This window comes from Notamacropus eugenii, chromosome 5 (genome assembly GCF_028372415.1).
Source record: "Notamacropus eugenii isolate mMacEug1 chromosome 5, mMacEug1.pri_v2, whole genome shotgun sequence".
Taxonomy (NCBI): domain Eukaryota; kingdom Metazoa; phylum Chordata; class Mammalia; order Diprotodontia; family Macropodidae; genus Notamacropus; species Notamacropus eugenii.
In genome coordinates, this window is record NC_092876.1 from 21,740,908 (window position 1) to 21,753,093 (window position 12,186).

General features: G+C 36.2%; 1 protein-coding gene across 1 annotated transcript in view; it reads right to left on the reverse strand.

Annotated features, from left to right (window-relative positions):
• Window positions 1-2,197: 2,197 nt before the first annotated feature.
• LOC140508360 (uncharacterized) overlaps window positions 2,198-12,186 on the reverse strand; it is a 28,556-nt gene continuing 18,567 nt past the window's right edge. Inside the window, exon 6 of the mRNA XM_072616213.1 lies at window positions 2,198-8,900. Coding sequence (XP_072472314.1) covers window positions 7,339-8,900 — 1,562 coding nt within the window. The 3' untranslated portion in view covers window positions 2,198-7,338. The remainder of the gene's footprint in view (window positions 8,901-12,186) is intronic.

The following is a 12,186-nucleotide window of genomic DNA, read 5'->3' on the forward strand; positions in this document are numbered from 1 at the left end:
TACTTAAAAGAGAGATGGATGAGGGGAAGAATTCATATGAGAAAGAGAATAAGATGGAAACAAAATTTGAATAAAAGGGGAAATTTGTGGAAAACAAAAGGAGGAATTTTGTTTCCATAGGATTAAGACTCCTCCCAACTTTGAATGACAGCAGAATATATCAGAGGTGACGGGTTCTAATCAGAGTTGTGACCCAGCAGAACCAGGCTTCTGATCAGGTAAAAGGTCAGAAGCTTGTATGCATGCTTAGCGAGCTGTTTGAAAGGGAATCTATCAGGGAGGACAACATGAAGTGGGAGGTTTAGGAGGCTCATCTAGCCAATGGGGAGCAAGGTGGGAAATTTGAATTGGGAACATCATAAAAAGCATTGCATTCATCTGAGGAAGGATATTCTCTATTAAGGAGAGACCCATTCACTAGGAATGTAGAATAATTTGCCAAAATAAAATGAGAACTTTCCTGGCTTCACAATGGGTTTGGTTCTTTGTTTAGAGTAAGCATGTTTCTCACAGTCACAAAACAAATTCCTGGATTAGTCATGCCCATAAAAGTAGAATGTGCTTCATTCCTCATTCTTGAATACAATTCTATAACTGAATTTGGACAGCATGCAACTTCCTTTTGAGACCTCTACAATTGTTATTGGTTACCTGGTTGATCAGAATTCTTAAGTCTTCCAAAATTGTCTTTGCAGTACTGGCTTTTTAATATAAATTGTGACTTTTCACATGACTGTATTACTGATGGAGGAGCTCAGATAAAGCATTAAATAGAAAAAAAAACCCATGGTTTAAAAAAAAGTCTTCCAAAGAGTCAAAAGTAAATTGATAATGAAGAGAAACAAGGAACTTAATCAAAGGACAGATTGTGGTTTGTGACTGGATCTTATTCTATTTCTGAATCCAACTTGAATATGCCTGAATTACAAGATGACAAGGGCTGACTGGAAGCCATGGAAATCACCATAAAAATAGATTGTGTATAAAGGAGGGGAGATTACATTCCCTTAAATTATGTTTCAATGCAATACAAGTATAAAGCTCACCTTGTATTTCTGAAGGCATCATTACATTAGAAGAGGAAGAATTTCAGGTACAGAAAATGTTTTGAAAGCCTAATTAATGGTGCTTAGTGACTGATGCTTCTAAAGGTACCAAAAAAAGGAAGCCAAGGTTCTCAAACTGCTGCATATTCGAAAAGGAAATATATTTTTGTCTTCCAATCTACATTTATGATCTAAGTCAGGTAAATAAACCTGGTTTATTTTTTTAAAAATTTATGCAGCCTATAATGCACTGTGGTTTCAATGTGCAATAATTTGTACAATAGTTTGTCACCAAATATGCCTTAACAAATGTTTTTTTCTATAGTTCTTTGCCAAATAAATATGTAAAATGAATTTAAGCAAACTTCTATTTTGTACATTTGTATACTGCAAAGTAAAATGAATATTTTTGTTGGAGTTTGTATTTGCACACTCAAGTTGGAGGATTAAATTTTAAATAAAAAAAGAAAGAAAGAAGATCCAGTGAGAGGCAGGTGGAGGTAAGTTTCTTTGTAGACATGTGACATTAATGTGGAGAACTGGATCCCAAAGCCACAAGAGGAAAGAAAAGTCCAAGGGTATGTAGAGAGGGAAGAAAGCATTGGCCACCTTTTCAGAGAGGAAAGTACATAGGGATGGGAGCTCTGAAAAAAAGAGAAGGAAAGGGTAAGAGAACTTTGGGATAGAAAACTTTGCATTTACTGAGGTTCTTCCACTGCTGCCCCACCTACCAACACCTTTGTATTTGGAAGGTATAGGTAGGCTTCTGTTGCAACACTGAGCTGGGCTGGGTTGGTTCTAAAGCACTGAACAACTCAATCCCACTATGATTCTGAACATGGTACTAGTGATAGGAATGACATGTTAAAAACCCTCATTTTGAAAGCTATTGAAAGTAGAATAAGATGACTACATGACCAAGGCAAGGAACAAGTATCCAAGATATTGAGAGAATTTACACCCATGTGTACCTGGAACCATTGCCAATAGAAGAGTGGTGAAAGGATAGGAAGTTTTCCAAAGTCCTGACAATAATAAATGACACATGAAAAGATCCAAAGCACTGATAATAAAAGTAATGTGAAAATAATTTTAGCACTTCTTGTCATGCCTTCACAATTTGGTGGAGATGACAAAAAAAGAAAACCATCAATATTTGATTTGTTTAAATTTTGAAATTCACAAGTCTGAAATAAAATGAACATTTTATATATACTGTAAAACAGAAAAGGAAGATAATATATGAAACAAGTTCCAATTTGCATAGCTTGTCTTTTTTTTTGAGTAATAAAAAATTCAACATGGCACTTGCAAATCTGTTCTGTTCTATTGCATATTACACTTATTATTATAGCTATATATTATTACAATCAATCAATTTTCTTCTTTTATTATTTTGGGATTTGAAGGGAGAAGGGAGGGAAATTCTATTCATAGTGCACTTCCCGCTGCTATCCTCTCCTATCCCAAACTGAAAAAAATCAACCACATATTTGTAGTGAAAACACATAGTCAAGGAAAGGAAATTGTCATACTGTCCATTTCTCAAAGTGTACTTTGTATTCTGCATCTTGTATCCATCACCTCTTAGGAGCAGGCTGCAGAGATCCTGATAAGTTCCTGATATAGCGGTTATTACAAAGAGGTGATATCTTTCCAAGTTGTTGGCCTTCATAATGTTATCGTTGTTACTCCCCATAGTCTGCATTAGTCCATACTACTCTTCCTGCTTTTCACTGAAATTGCCTGTTTTATGGTGTATTATTGCTCTGTAGCATTCACATACCAAAATTTGTTCACTTGTTGCCTTATTGTAGGACATCACATCTTACTTTCCAGTTCTTTGATATAACAAAAGGAGCTGGTAACAATATTTTTGTACTTGATTCCTTTTCCTTTCTTTAAGGGAATATGCCCTCTAGTGGCATCACTGGGTCAAAGAATATACCCAATTTTTGATTTGGTGGGGATCTCTCAGCTTCACCAACAGCAAATTAATTAATGTATCTATTTGCCCATTGCCCTTTCAACACTTACTTTTCTTCTTATCTTTGTCAAATGCTTGGGGGCAAGGTAGAGCCTGAGAGTTGATTTAATTTGCATTTAACTAATTATTGATTTGGAGCATATTTGCTTAAACTTTTTTTAATGACATTTTTCTCCCCTACTGATCCGCCCTCTCCCAGAAAAAGAAAAAAAAACTCATAACAAATACACAATTGAGGAATACATATTGTCTACAATATTTGTGAAGTTCATTTTCTCATCACCTATACCAATCTAAAACTCTAATTATTAGTAATTTGGATTAGTGATTATAGATGTAAAGTATATTTATTTCCCCATAGAGTGGTAGATAATTTGCATTTCTTTTCTTTAAAATTGCTTCTTCAGAGTTTTTGACCATGTCTATTGTGTCCATCCTTATGTATTCATATATATATATATATATATATATATATATATATATATATATATATATATATATATATATATATATATATATATACATTTGGTGAAGCCAGCCAGGTCTAGTCAGACCTTAAAACGCTGGGTTGACAGCCTTCCAGAGAAACTACCCTTTCAGCAAGGATTTTTTCATAGAAGGCTAGCCTTCTGTTCTCAGTCCCTTTTTTAGTTTAGGATTGTTTGTCCCAGAGTTTGAGGTGGTTTAGTTTGAGATTAAGTTTACTCCAGGGATTGAGGTGGTTTAGGTTTTGACTAAGTTCACCCCAAGTCTTGGGGTGTTTTAGAATTAAGATTAAATTCCAGTTTTCTTTTAAAATTTTCTCTCAGGAATTGTGAAGGAATATAGGTTTCAGTAGTGGTACAATATCTGTGGGTTTCCCCTTGAATAGGCTTTTGGTAGTGTGGGACCAGGGGTTGCTACTGATAAAGAGAATGACTAAACAGCACTCCACTGAGTTATGTGACATCTGGTGTAAATCTACAAGAGATTCAACTGGTAATTTGTTTTGGCTAATTTGACTCCTATTATTACAAATTGAAAAAAAAAGAGCGAAGAAAAAAGTTTATGGTTACCATTTGATAGCTGCCTCATGTTAACCCTTCTTTGACCATGAAAAAAGAAAAAAATGTTTAGAGATACTCCTTCTGACCTCTACACCAGATCAGTAACCTCCTGAGCCCCTCATCCCAACACACAGATTCCTCTTTGACTCCTACTTAAGCTCAGAGACTTTATTAACCCCTCTCATCTCAGATCAGGTTCCCCAAAAGAGGAGGGACTGAAAAAATCCTGGAAAAATGCAGGGAAAATTGAGTTACATTCTGGTTTCAAAAATTCATTAGCTTTGAGATCTTAAGCTATCTTATGTGTTTGCCTCAGTTTCCTGATCTGTAAAGAGGAAAATAATAATGGCACTTACTTTCCAGGATTTCTCTAAGGATCAAATAACATGATTGTGAACTGCTTTACACAATGACTGGCATGTGGTAAGCACTACTGTTATTTCTTTAATTGGATGTAATTATTTCCATATTTTGTTTTAAAACAGATAATAATAATGTTTAGTATAATGCAGAATGAATAAGTGTTAGGGAAAGATGAAGTTAATTGTACTTAAGCCCTAAGTTGTAAGGTAAAAACTATTGTTTTGAGTTTTGATTACAAGGATGGTTGTCTGGATTGTCATGAAGCCAACAGAAGGAAATAGCATGTGCTACATTCTGACAACAAGGTGGATGTCTGTCCCTGGAAAAAGTTGAGAGGATGACTTTAGCATGGCCTATAGAAGGATCCTCTTGACTCAGTTTTCCCAATGTATTATTTCCTTTCTGAATAGGAAAGTTTCCCAACTGGTTAATTTTATGCCTGGCTTTTGATATCCTATAACTACATGATTGGCAATCAGATAATTTATGCCTAAAACCAAACAGCTAAGGAAGTTTTCCCCTGTTATGATAGGTATTAGGTCAGTCTGTGCCCTTGAGGGGATGGGTCTTGACATTATTATAACTATGTCCCTCCTTTACTATTCATAGCAAATTTCCACAATTGTGGCAGATGAGCAACAGAAGTTTTGTAAGTATGCAAGAATGAAAAATCTTACAATTTTAACCTAAATTTGTGTTCATTATAATAAAGGAGTGATATCCTCCAAAAAGAGAGAGTTAAACAAAGTAATAAGGCAAAAATGCATGTAAAAATTTTCTAATTGAATAGTATATTGTATTTTGAGAAAGCAGGAAGATTATATTGTTTTCTCTAAGAATTATACATATATATATATACACATACACACATATATATGTATATGATTGGCTTCAATGTATATCTAGCATTGAAATCTAGGCTTTGAGTATTTATATTTTGAGTATTATTTTAGTAATAAGCCCTCAATTGAATTAAGAATTTTACATATATAATTGTATTGATAACTGTAAAGAAAGTGAAATGATTTCCCCATTTTGAAGTACCTGTCAGATAATTTTAAGGCAGAAGAATTCATTCATGAATATTTTTTAGAATCTTCTATCAGGTACAGAATTTAGGTAAAAGTAGAAACAGTAAATAGTATGTAAAAAAACCCTGAAGTTCTCTTAAGTATAAAGATTGGAGAACCAAATTTAATAGATTGTATTAAATTGTATTGAATCTTATTATGGGCAGATTTTAGCAGAATTATCTAGGGATCTCTACAGGTGATTTGGAATCAGAGAAGCAGAGCCCACTTCCATTGCCCAGAGAACAAGGCCTGAGAATGTCCAAAAGGAGAAATCCAGGGACCAGATGACTCCATGAAATATCTGGGACTCAGCGTGTGCTGATTAAATGGACATTGAGAGTAGGTTACTAAGATGTGAGAAGACTTTGTGTTAGTTAATATTGACGAGAACTATTGTATTGCTTTGGTCTTTTGTTTCATAGTGTTTAAGTTTTTTAGTTACCTTGGTGATATGTGAATCCTCTCAAAAATGTCAACTGTGAGCCCTCTAAGTAGTTTGATGTGTAACTTAACTTACGTTCTTCTGATTATCAACATACGAAAAACCTCATAGAGTTGGCTTATAAACAAGGGATTCAGAAATTGAAAAGGGGATTGAAGAAATTGAGGAGATTGGGAAAACAAAAGGTGGTGAGAACTGGGTGAAACACACTAACCCTAAATCCTGTGACTCAATTCTGGAGTTAGCTCAGTTCCCCTTCTGTTCAGTTATGGGTTTAGTTCAACTTCTGTCCTATGAGAAAAGTTTATTGTATTGTTTGAACCCAGCTCTGCATGGTTGGGAAGCTGGAACACCCCTACCTATTGATTAGAAATCCTTAACTAAAGACTTAGGTTTTACTGACTGGTCAGATACAAAGACTGATGCAAGGAGTTTTCTCAAAATTATACATTTCAAGCAAACCATACGTCTTATCTGAAAACTGGCCTTAAACTGATCAAACATTTATTGTTCCTATGTTCCTTTGACTGTTCACAGACAATTGGGGGTAGAGAGAGTGGAATACTTCCTTTTCTGATTTCAGGGAATTGCACCTGTTCATTTTCCCCCTCCCAACTTGGAAGGTCTCTAATCTCTCATTCAATTAGAAATCAGACCACCTAATATTGTATTGTTCCCTTTTAATTAATTGGCTGTATTTGATTAATTGTTTTTAATGTATAAAAGTCTCTTTACCACAGTATTTGGAGGTCCAGGGTTATGGTAAAGAGATCTGGTCCCAATTTGTTACGCAATTGGCATGCACTGCTTAATAAATTAAAATGCTCAGTAGCTCGAACCTTTGTTTCCTCAGTAATTTCATCTTTCACACATCATACTACATTATGTACATTTAAAAGGTTTCTTTCCAGTGTGGATTCTTTGATGTCTAGTAAGACTGGAGCTCTTTGATAAACCCTTCCCACACTGGTCATGTTAACAAAATTTCTCTCAAGTGTGGATTTTCTGATGTTTAGTGAGACTGGATCTAATTCTGAAAGTCTTCCCACACTAATTATATTCCAAAAGGTTTCTTTTCAGTCCTCTGATATACAAGAAGATGGCCCTTCCATGTGATAACCTTTCCACACTGATTATATGCATAAAGTTTTTCTACAATGTGGATTCTCTGATGAGTACCAAGATGGGAGCTCCTTGTGAAAGCCTTTCCACACTGATTACATTCATAAGATTTCTTGCCATTGTGTACACTTTTCTGTTAAATAAGCTAAGAGTAGTAACTAAAAGCTCTGCCACATTCATGACACTCATGAAGTTTCTCTCTACTGTGTCTTCTCTGATGTGCAGTAAACCTGGAGCTCTTTTTGGAAGTCTTTCCACATTAATTGCATTCATGAGATTTTTCTCCAGTGTGGATTCTCTGATGTTTGGCAAGACTAGAGCGGATTCTGAAAGTTTTTCCACAATGCATACATTCAAAAGGTTTCTCTCCGGTGTGAATTTTCTGATGTGCAGCAAGATTGCCCCGTCGTGTAAAAGCTTTTCCACACTGGTTACACTGATAAGGTTTCTCTCCAGTGTGGATTGTCTGATGTACAGCAAGACTGGAGCTCTGTGTAAAAGCCTTTCCACACTGATTACATTCAAAAAGTGTCTCCTCACTGTGAATTCTCTGATGTGCAGCAAGACGGGATTTCCGTGTGAAAGCCTTTCCACACTGATTACATTCAAAAGGTTTTTTCCCAGTGTGCATTCTCTGATGTACAGTAAGACTAGAGCTCTTTGTGAAAGCCTTTCCACATTGATTACATTCATAAGGTTTTGCTCCAGTGTGGATTCTCTGATGGGCACTAAGATGAGAGCTCTCTGTGAAAGCCTTTCCACACTGATTACATTCATAAGGTTTCTCTCCAGTATGGATTCTCTGATGAGCACCAAGATGAGAGCTCTCTCTGAAAGTCTTTCCACACTGATTACATTCAAAAGGTTTCTCTCCAGTGTGAATTCTCCGATGTACTGTAAGACTGGAGCTCTGCGTAAAAGCCTTTCCACACTGATTACATTCAAAAAGTTTCTCCCCAGTGTGGATTCTCTGATGTAAAACAAGACGGGAGTTCCGTGTGAAAGCCTTTCCACACTGATTACATTCATAGGGTTTCTCTCCAGTGTGGATCTTCTCATGCTCAGTAAGACTGGAGCTATACCTGAACACTTTCCCACATTGATTACATTCATAAGGTTTCTCTCCAGTATGCATTCTCTGATGTACACTAAGATTTGAACTCTTTGTGAAAGCTTTTCCACACTGATTACACTCATAAGGTTTCTCTCCAGTGTGGATTCTTTGATGTAATACAAGATTGGCTCTCTGCGTGAAAGCCTTTCCACATTGATTACATTCATAGGTTTTGTCTCCAGCATGCATTCTGTGATGTAAAGCTTTATTTGAAGCTGCATCTGAAGCCTTTCCACACTGATTACATCCAAAAGGTTTCTTTCCAGTGTGGATTCTCTGATGGGCAGCAAGACAGGATTGCTTTTGGAAAGTCTTTCCACACTGATCACATTTATGAAATTTCTCTCCATTATGGAATCTCTGATGTTTAGCAAGACTGGAGCTGTATCTGAAAGCCCTTCCACATTGATCACATTCATAAAGTTTCTCCCCAGTGTGGATTCTCTGATGTAAAGCTCTATCTGAAGCCTTTTCACACACTTTACATTCACAAGGCTTTTCTCTGGTGTGGATACTCTGATGGCAAATGAGGAGTGATCTATAGCAGAAACCCTTCCCACATTCATTACATTTATAAAACTTTTCTTCAGTTTTTCTCCAACTGAAATCACAGGGATCATCACTCATGAATCTTTGCTGGCCACATTCTTCCACAAAAATGCTCAGCTCTGTAGTCAATTCATCCACTTCAAACCTGGTCTCTGTACCTGAAGAAAATAACCATAGATACACAAAAAGACACACACACACACACACATAAATATGTTCTTTCCTCTGATGGCAGAAAGTAAACTGATTTATATTTCATTTCCTCAGTCAAAAAGAAAAGTTTTCAAACTTAAATAGGCAGAATCAATCTTTGGAAATACCATGTAGCCACATCAACCAGATGGTTTGTTTTCGAAAGAGCTTTAACACAATGCTGGATCCTCACAACAAGCCTGATTCACATGCAGGCCCAGTATTCTCATCACCCTCCACAACTTAGGCCATGAGCTCATTAGGGCTGACCAACAACCTTACAGATGAGACTAGAACTCAAACCCTGTGACTGAAGGTTCTGCCGTAAGCCTTAAACAGCCTTTCTCTACTTCCATCTGCACTTTCAATCTTTTCTTCAAATGCCTGTTGTTGATTGTACTTATGATTCTGTCAGTCTTAGGTCATCTTCTGACTGTGTTCGGTACTGATCACTTTGGATGCCCTATCACATGGTCATTCTTAGTAAATTCCATATGCTAAGCAGAGAAAAAGGCTTACTCTTAACTGTTATGTAATAATTTTCAGTTACATCCAACTTTTATTCTTTTCTATTCAGATCCAATTTGCTATACCTATACTAAATATTCATATTATTTCATTATCTATCATATCCTGAAGCATAATGTAATGTCCCTGGTGATCCCTTTGAAACTTATTTTCTGTGTTGCCATGTCTGAGAACATTTATGACTGCCAACCCTGATTTCTTTATTCCTTTGAGGCACTTTTTTGGGATGCCATCATCCATTTTTGAAAAAAATATATATTGTTTCATACTGGATCTTGGGTCCATTATCATGTCAGGAAGTGAACAGAATGATTCACTATTGGTCCTCTAACACCATGTCCCATTTAGTGGTTCCTGAAACCTTTGAAGGTTCACAATGATGTTCAGAGGATTTTAGCTAAAAACTCTTTAATGACAATTCATGAAGTAAAGAACTGCCCAGTTTTGTAATCAATATATTTTTCCCCTGGGACAACAAGCATGTGCATGTTTGAGGCACAGTAGGTGTCTTTGTGCAGTGATTCCAAATCATCACAGTTGGGTATAAAATGATTTTGGTATTCATGTAAGGATTACATCAGTCATTGACCACTTCTAACTAAATACAACATATTGTTTTGTTTTTCAACTTATCCTTAAATTGTTTCCATATTGTCAGAAACGTCTGACAGCCAAGCACAGGTCTATGGTCACAGGTGCTCACATGCCCTGACTTGCTTCCTGTACGCTGCACCAGAGTAGCTGCCTTCTAATCTCATCTCATCAGCACTATAACCACCACATCAAGAAATTACAAATGTTTGTGCACTTCTAGTGCAGACTAGGCTCTTGGAAAAACATGATCATTAGGCATACACATTACACGCCACCTTGAACCATCATGGACCATCCCACGCTTTCTACAGAAACATTCCTTCCACTGCCTCTCATCACTGTGTTAAGGCTACTTTCTGATTTGAACTTCTCTTCTGCTCATGATACTGTTCTTCTACCTAGCAAATTTTCAAAGGAATTGGTTGGCAACCCAAGCCAGTCTTTCCATTGAGTTTCTGTGAGAGTGTGGCCAGTGTGCCAGTGGTGGAAAGCAGTAAGTTAGGTCTGAAGAGTTCTTTCCTTACAAAAGTTTCATATATACATACATATGTGCATATATACGTGTGTATATATATATGTATACACACTGACATACACATATATATGTGCACACATATTTACACATACATATATACCCACACACATATATATGTGTGTGTGTATGTGTGTGTGTATATAAAATGGTTTAAGAACAAAAAAACTCCAAAGCAATATATACAATTCAACTTCAACTACCTTTATCACCTAATGCACTACTTGTTACTAGCCAACTAAAAAATAAAATTTTTATAAAACTAGTCATTCATTTTGTTGACTGGTTTAAACCAGGGAGCTTAAAATGAATAGGGGCTTAAAACATGAATTTCCATCTCTCACCATGAGAGCTCATAAAATTCTCCAAGTATTTTCCACTTCATCCATGTGTGAGGGAACATTTTCATTATATTTTGGTTACAAATCAAAATTCAGCCAGTTCTTGTGTAAGGTAAGTGGACTGGTCTGCAGACTTTTCCCTCACCACCTGCCACCTCCATGACTCTGTGTTTCCTGCAAATGGAGAGGCTTCAGTGTGTGAGACCCAACAGCGAGAGCAACTCCAGTGCCTACAGCACAGGACCCCTGGTGCTGCCCCCAGGAAGTCAAATTTACATAATGTGAATTTATGGAAAGCAAGGACTTTCTGCACATCTGGTAACACAGTGGATATAGAGGTGGGCCTAGTAATCTGGAAGAGTCAGCTTCAAATCCTGCCTCAGACCCCCAGTCAGTCATTTCACCTCTAACTGCCTCAGTTTCCTCAATTGTAAAATGGAGATAAAACAGTATCCACCTTTTAGAATTGTTGTAAGGATCAAAAGAGGTAATTTCTGTAAAGCACTTGGCACAGTAAGTGGCACCCAGCAAGTACTATAGACATGCTAGATATAACATGTTGTTATTATTACTAATATATCCACTTGATGCAGAACCAGATTGAAGACTGACTGGATTTGTCAGGTATTTAACCAAATTGTGCAAACTTTTGTTCAGAGAAAAAAGTATAACTTTGGAATTATTTGCATATAATATATTATGTTCAACATTTTCTAAGTTGTAAGTTATTTGATTAACATGCTATTTCTATGAAAAAATCTGTAAAATAAATTGAAATTGAAATCTTGCAAGTAATAGTAAGAATGACGTCTTATGGGATTAAAAAAAATTCTTACAAAAAGCCCCACAGTAAATTTTCATAATTTAAAATAGAATAAAATTTTATATTTTAGAGTTAGATAGGGGACTGAAAGCATTAACTTGGATCTTTGTGGGGTCAAACTTATCCAAGTCATTATAGTAAGTACTTGTATATATTTAAAATATTATGAGTAGAATAGTTGATGAGTAGAACTGCAGTGGTAGAGGGAGGTTCATAATGTACTTTGTGTTATTGAAATAACTTCTAAGAACAAAATATTTGGGGAACTAGTGCTCTGGAGTCCTGGCTCTTCACTGACCCGTTTAGTATAAACATGTCTCCTGGTTCCACTTACTTCTTGCTACATCAGCTCAGAAAACTCTTCCCAGGCTTCTCTGACATTGTACCTTTCATCATATCTTATGACTCGACAATCTTCTATCATGTCCTTAGAC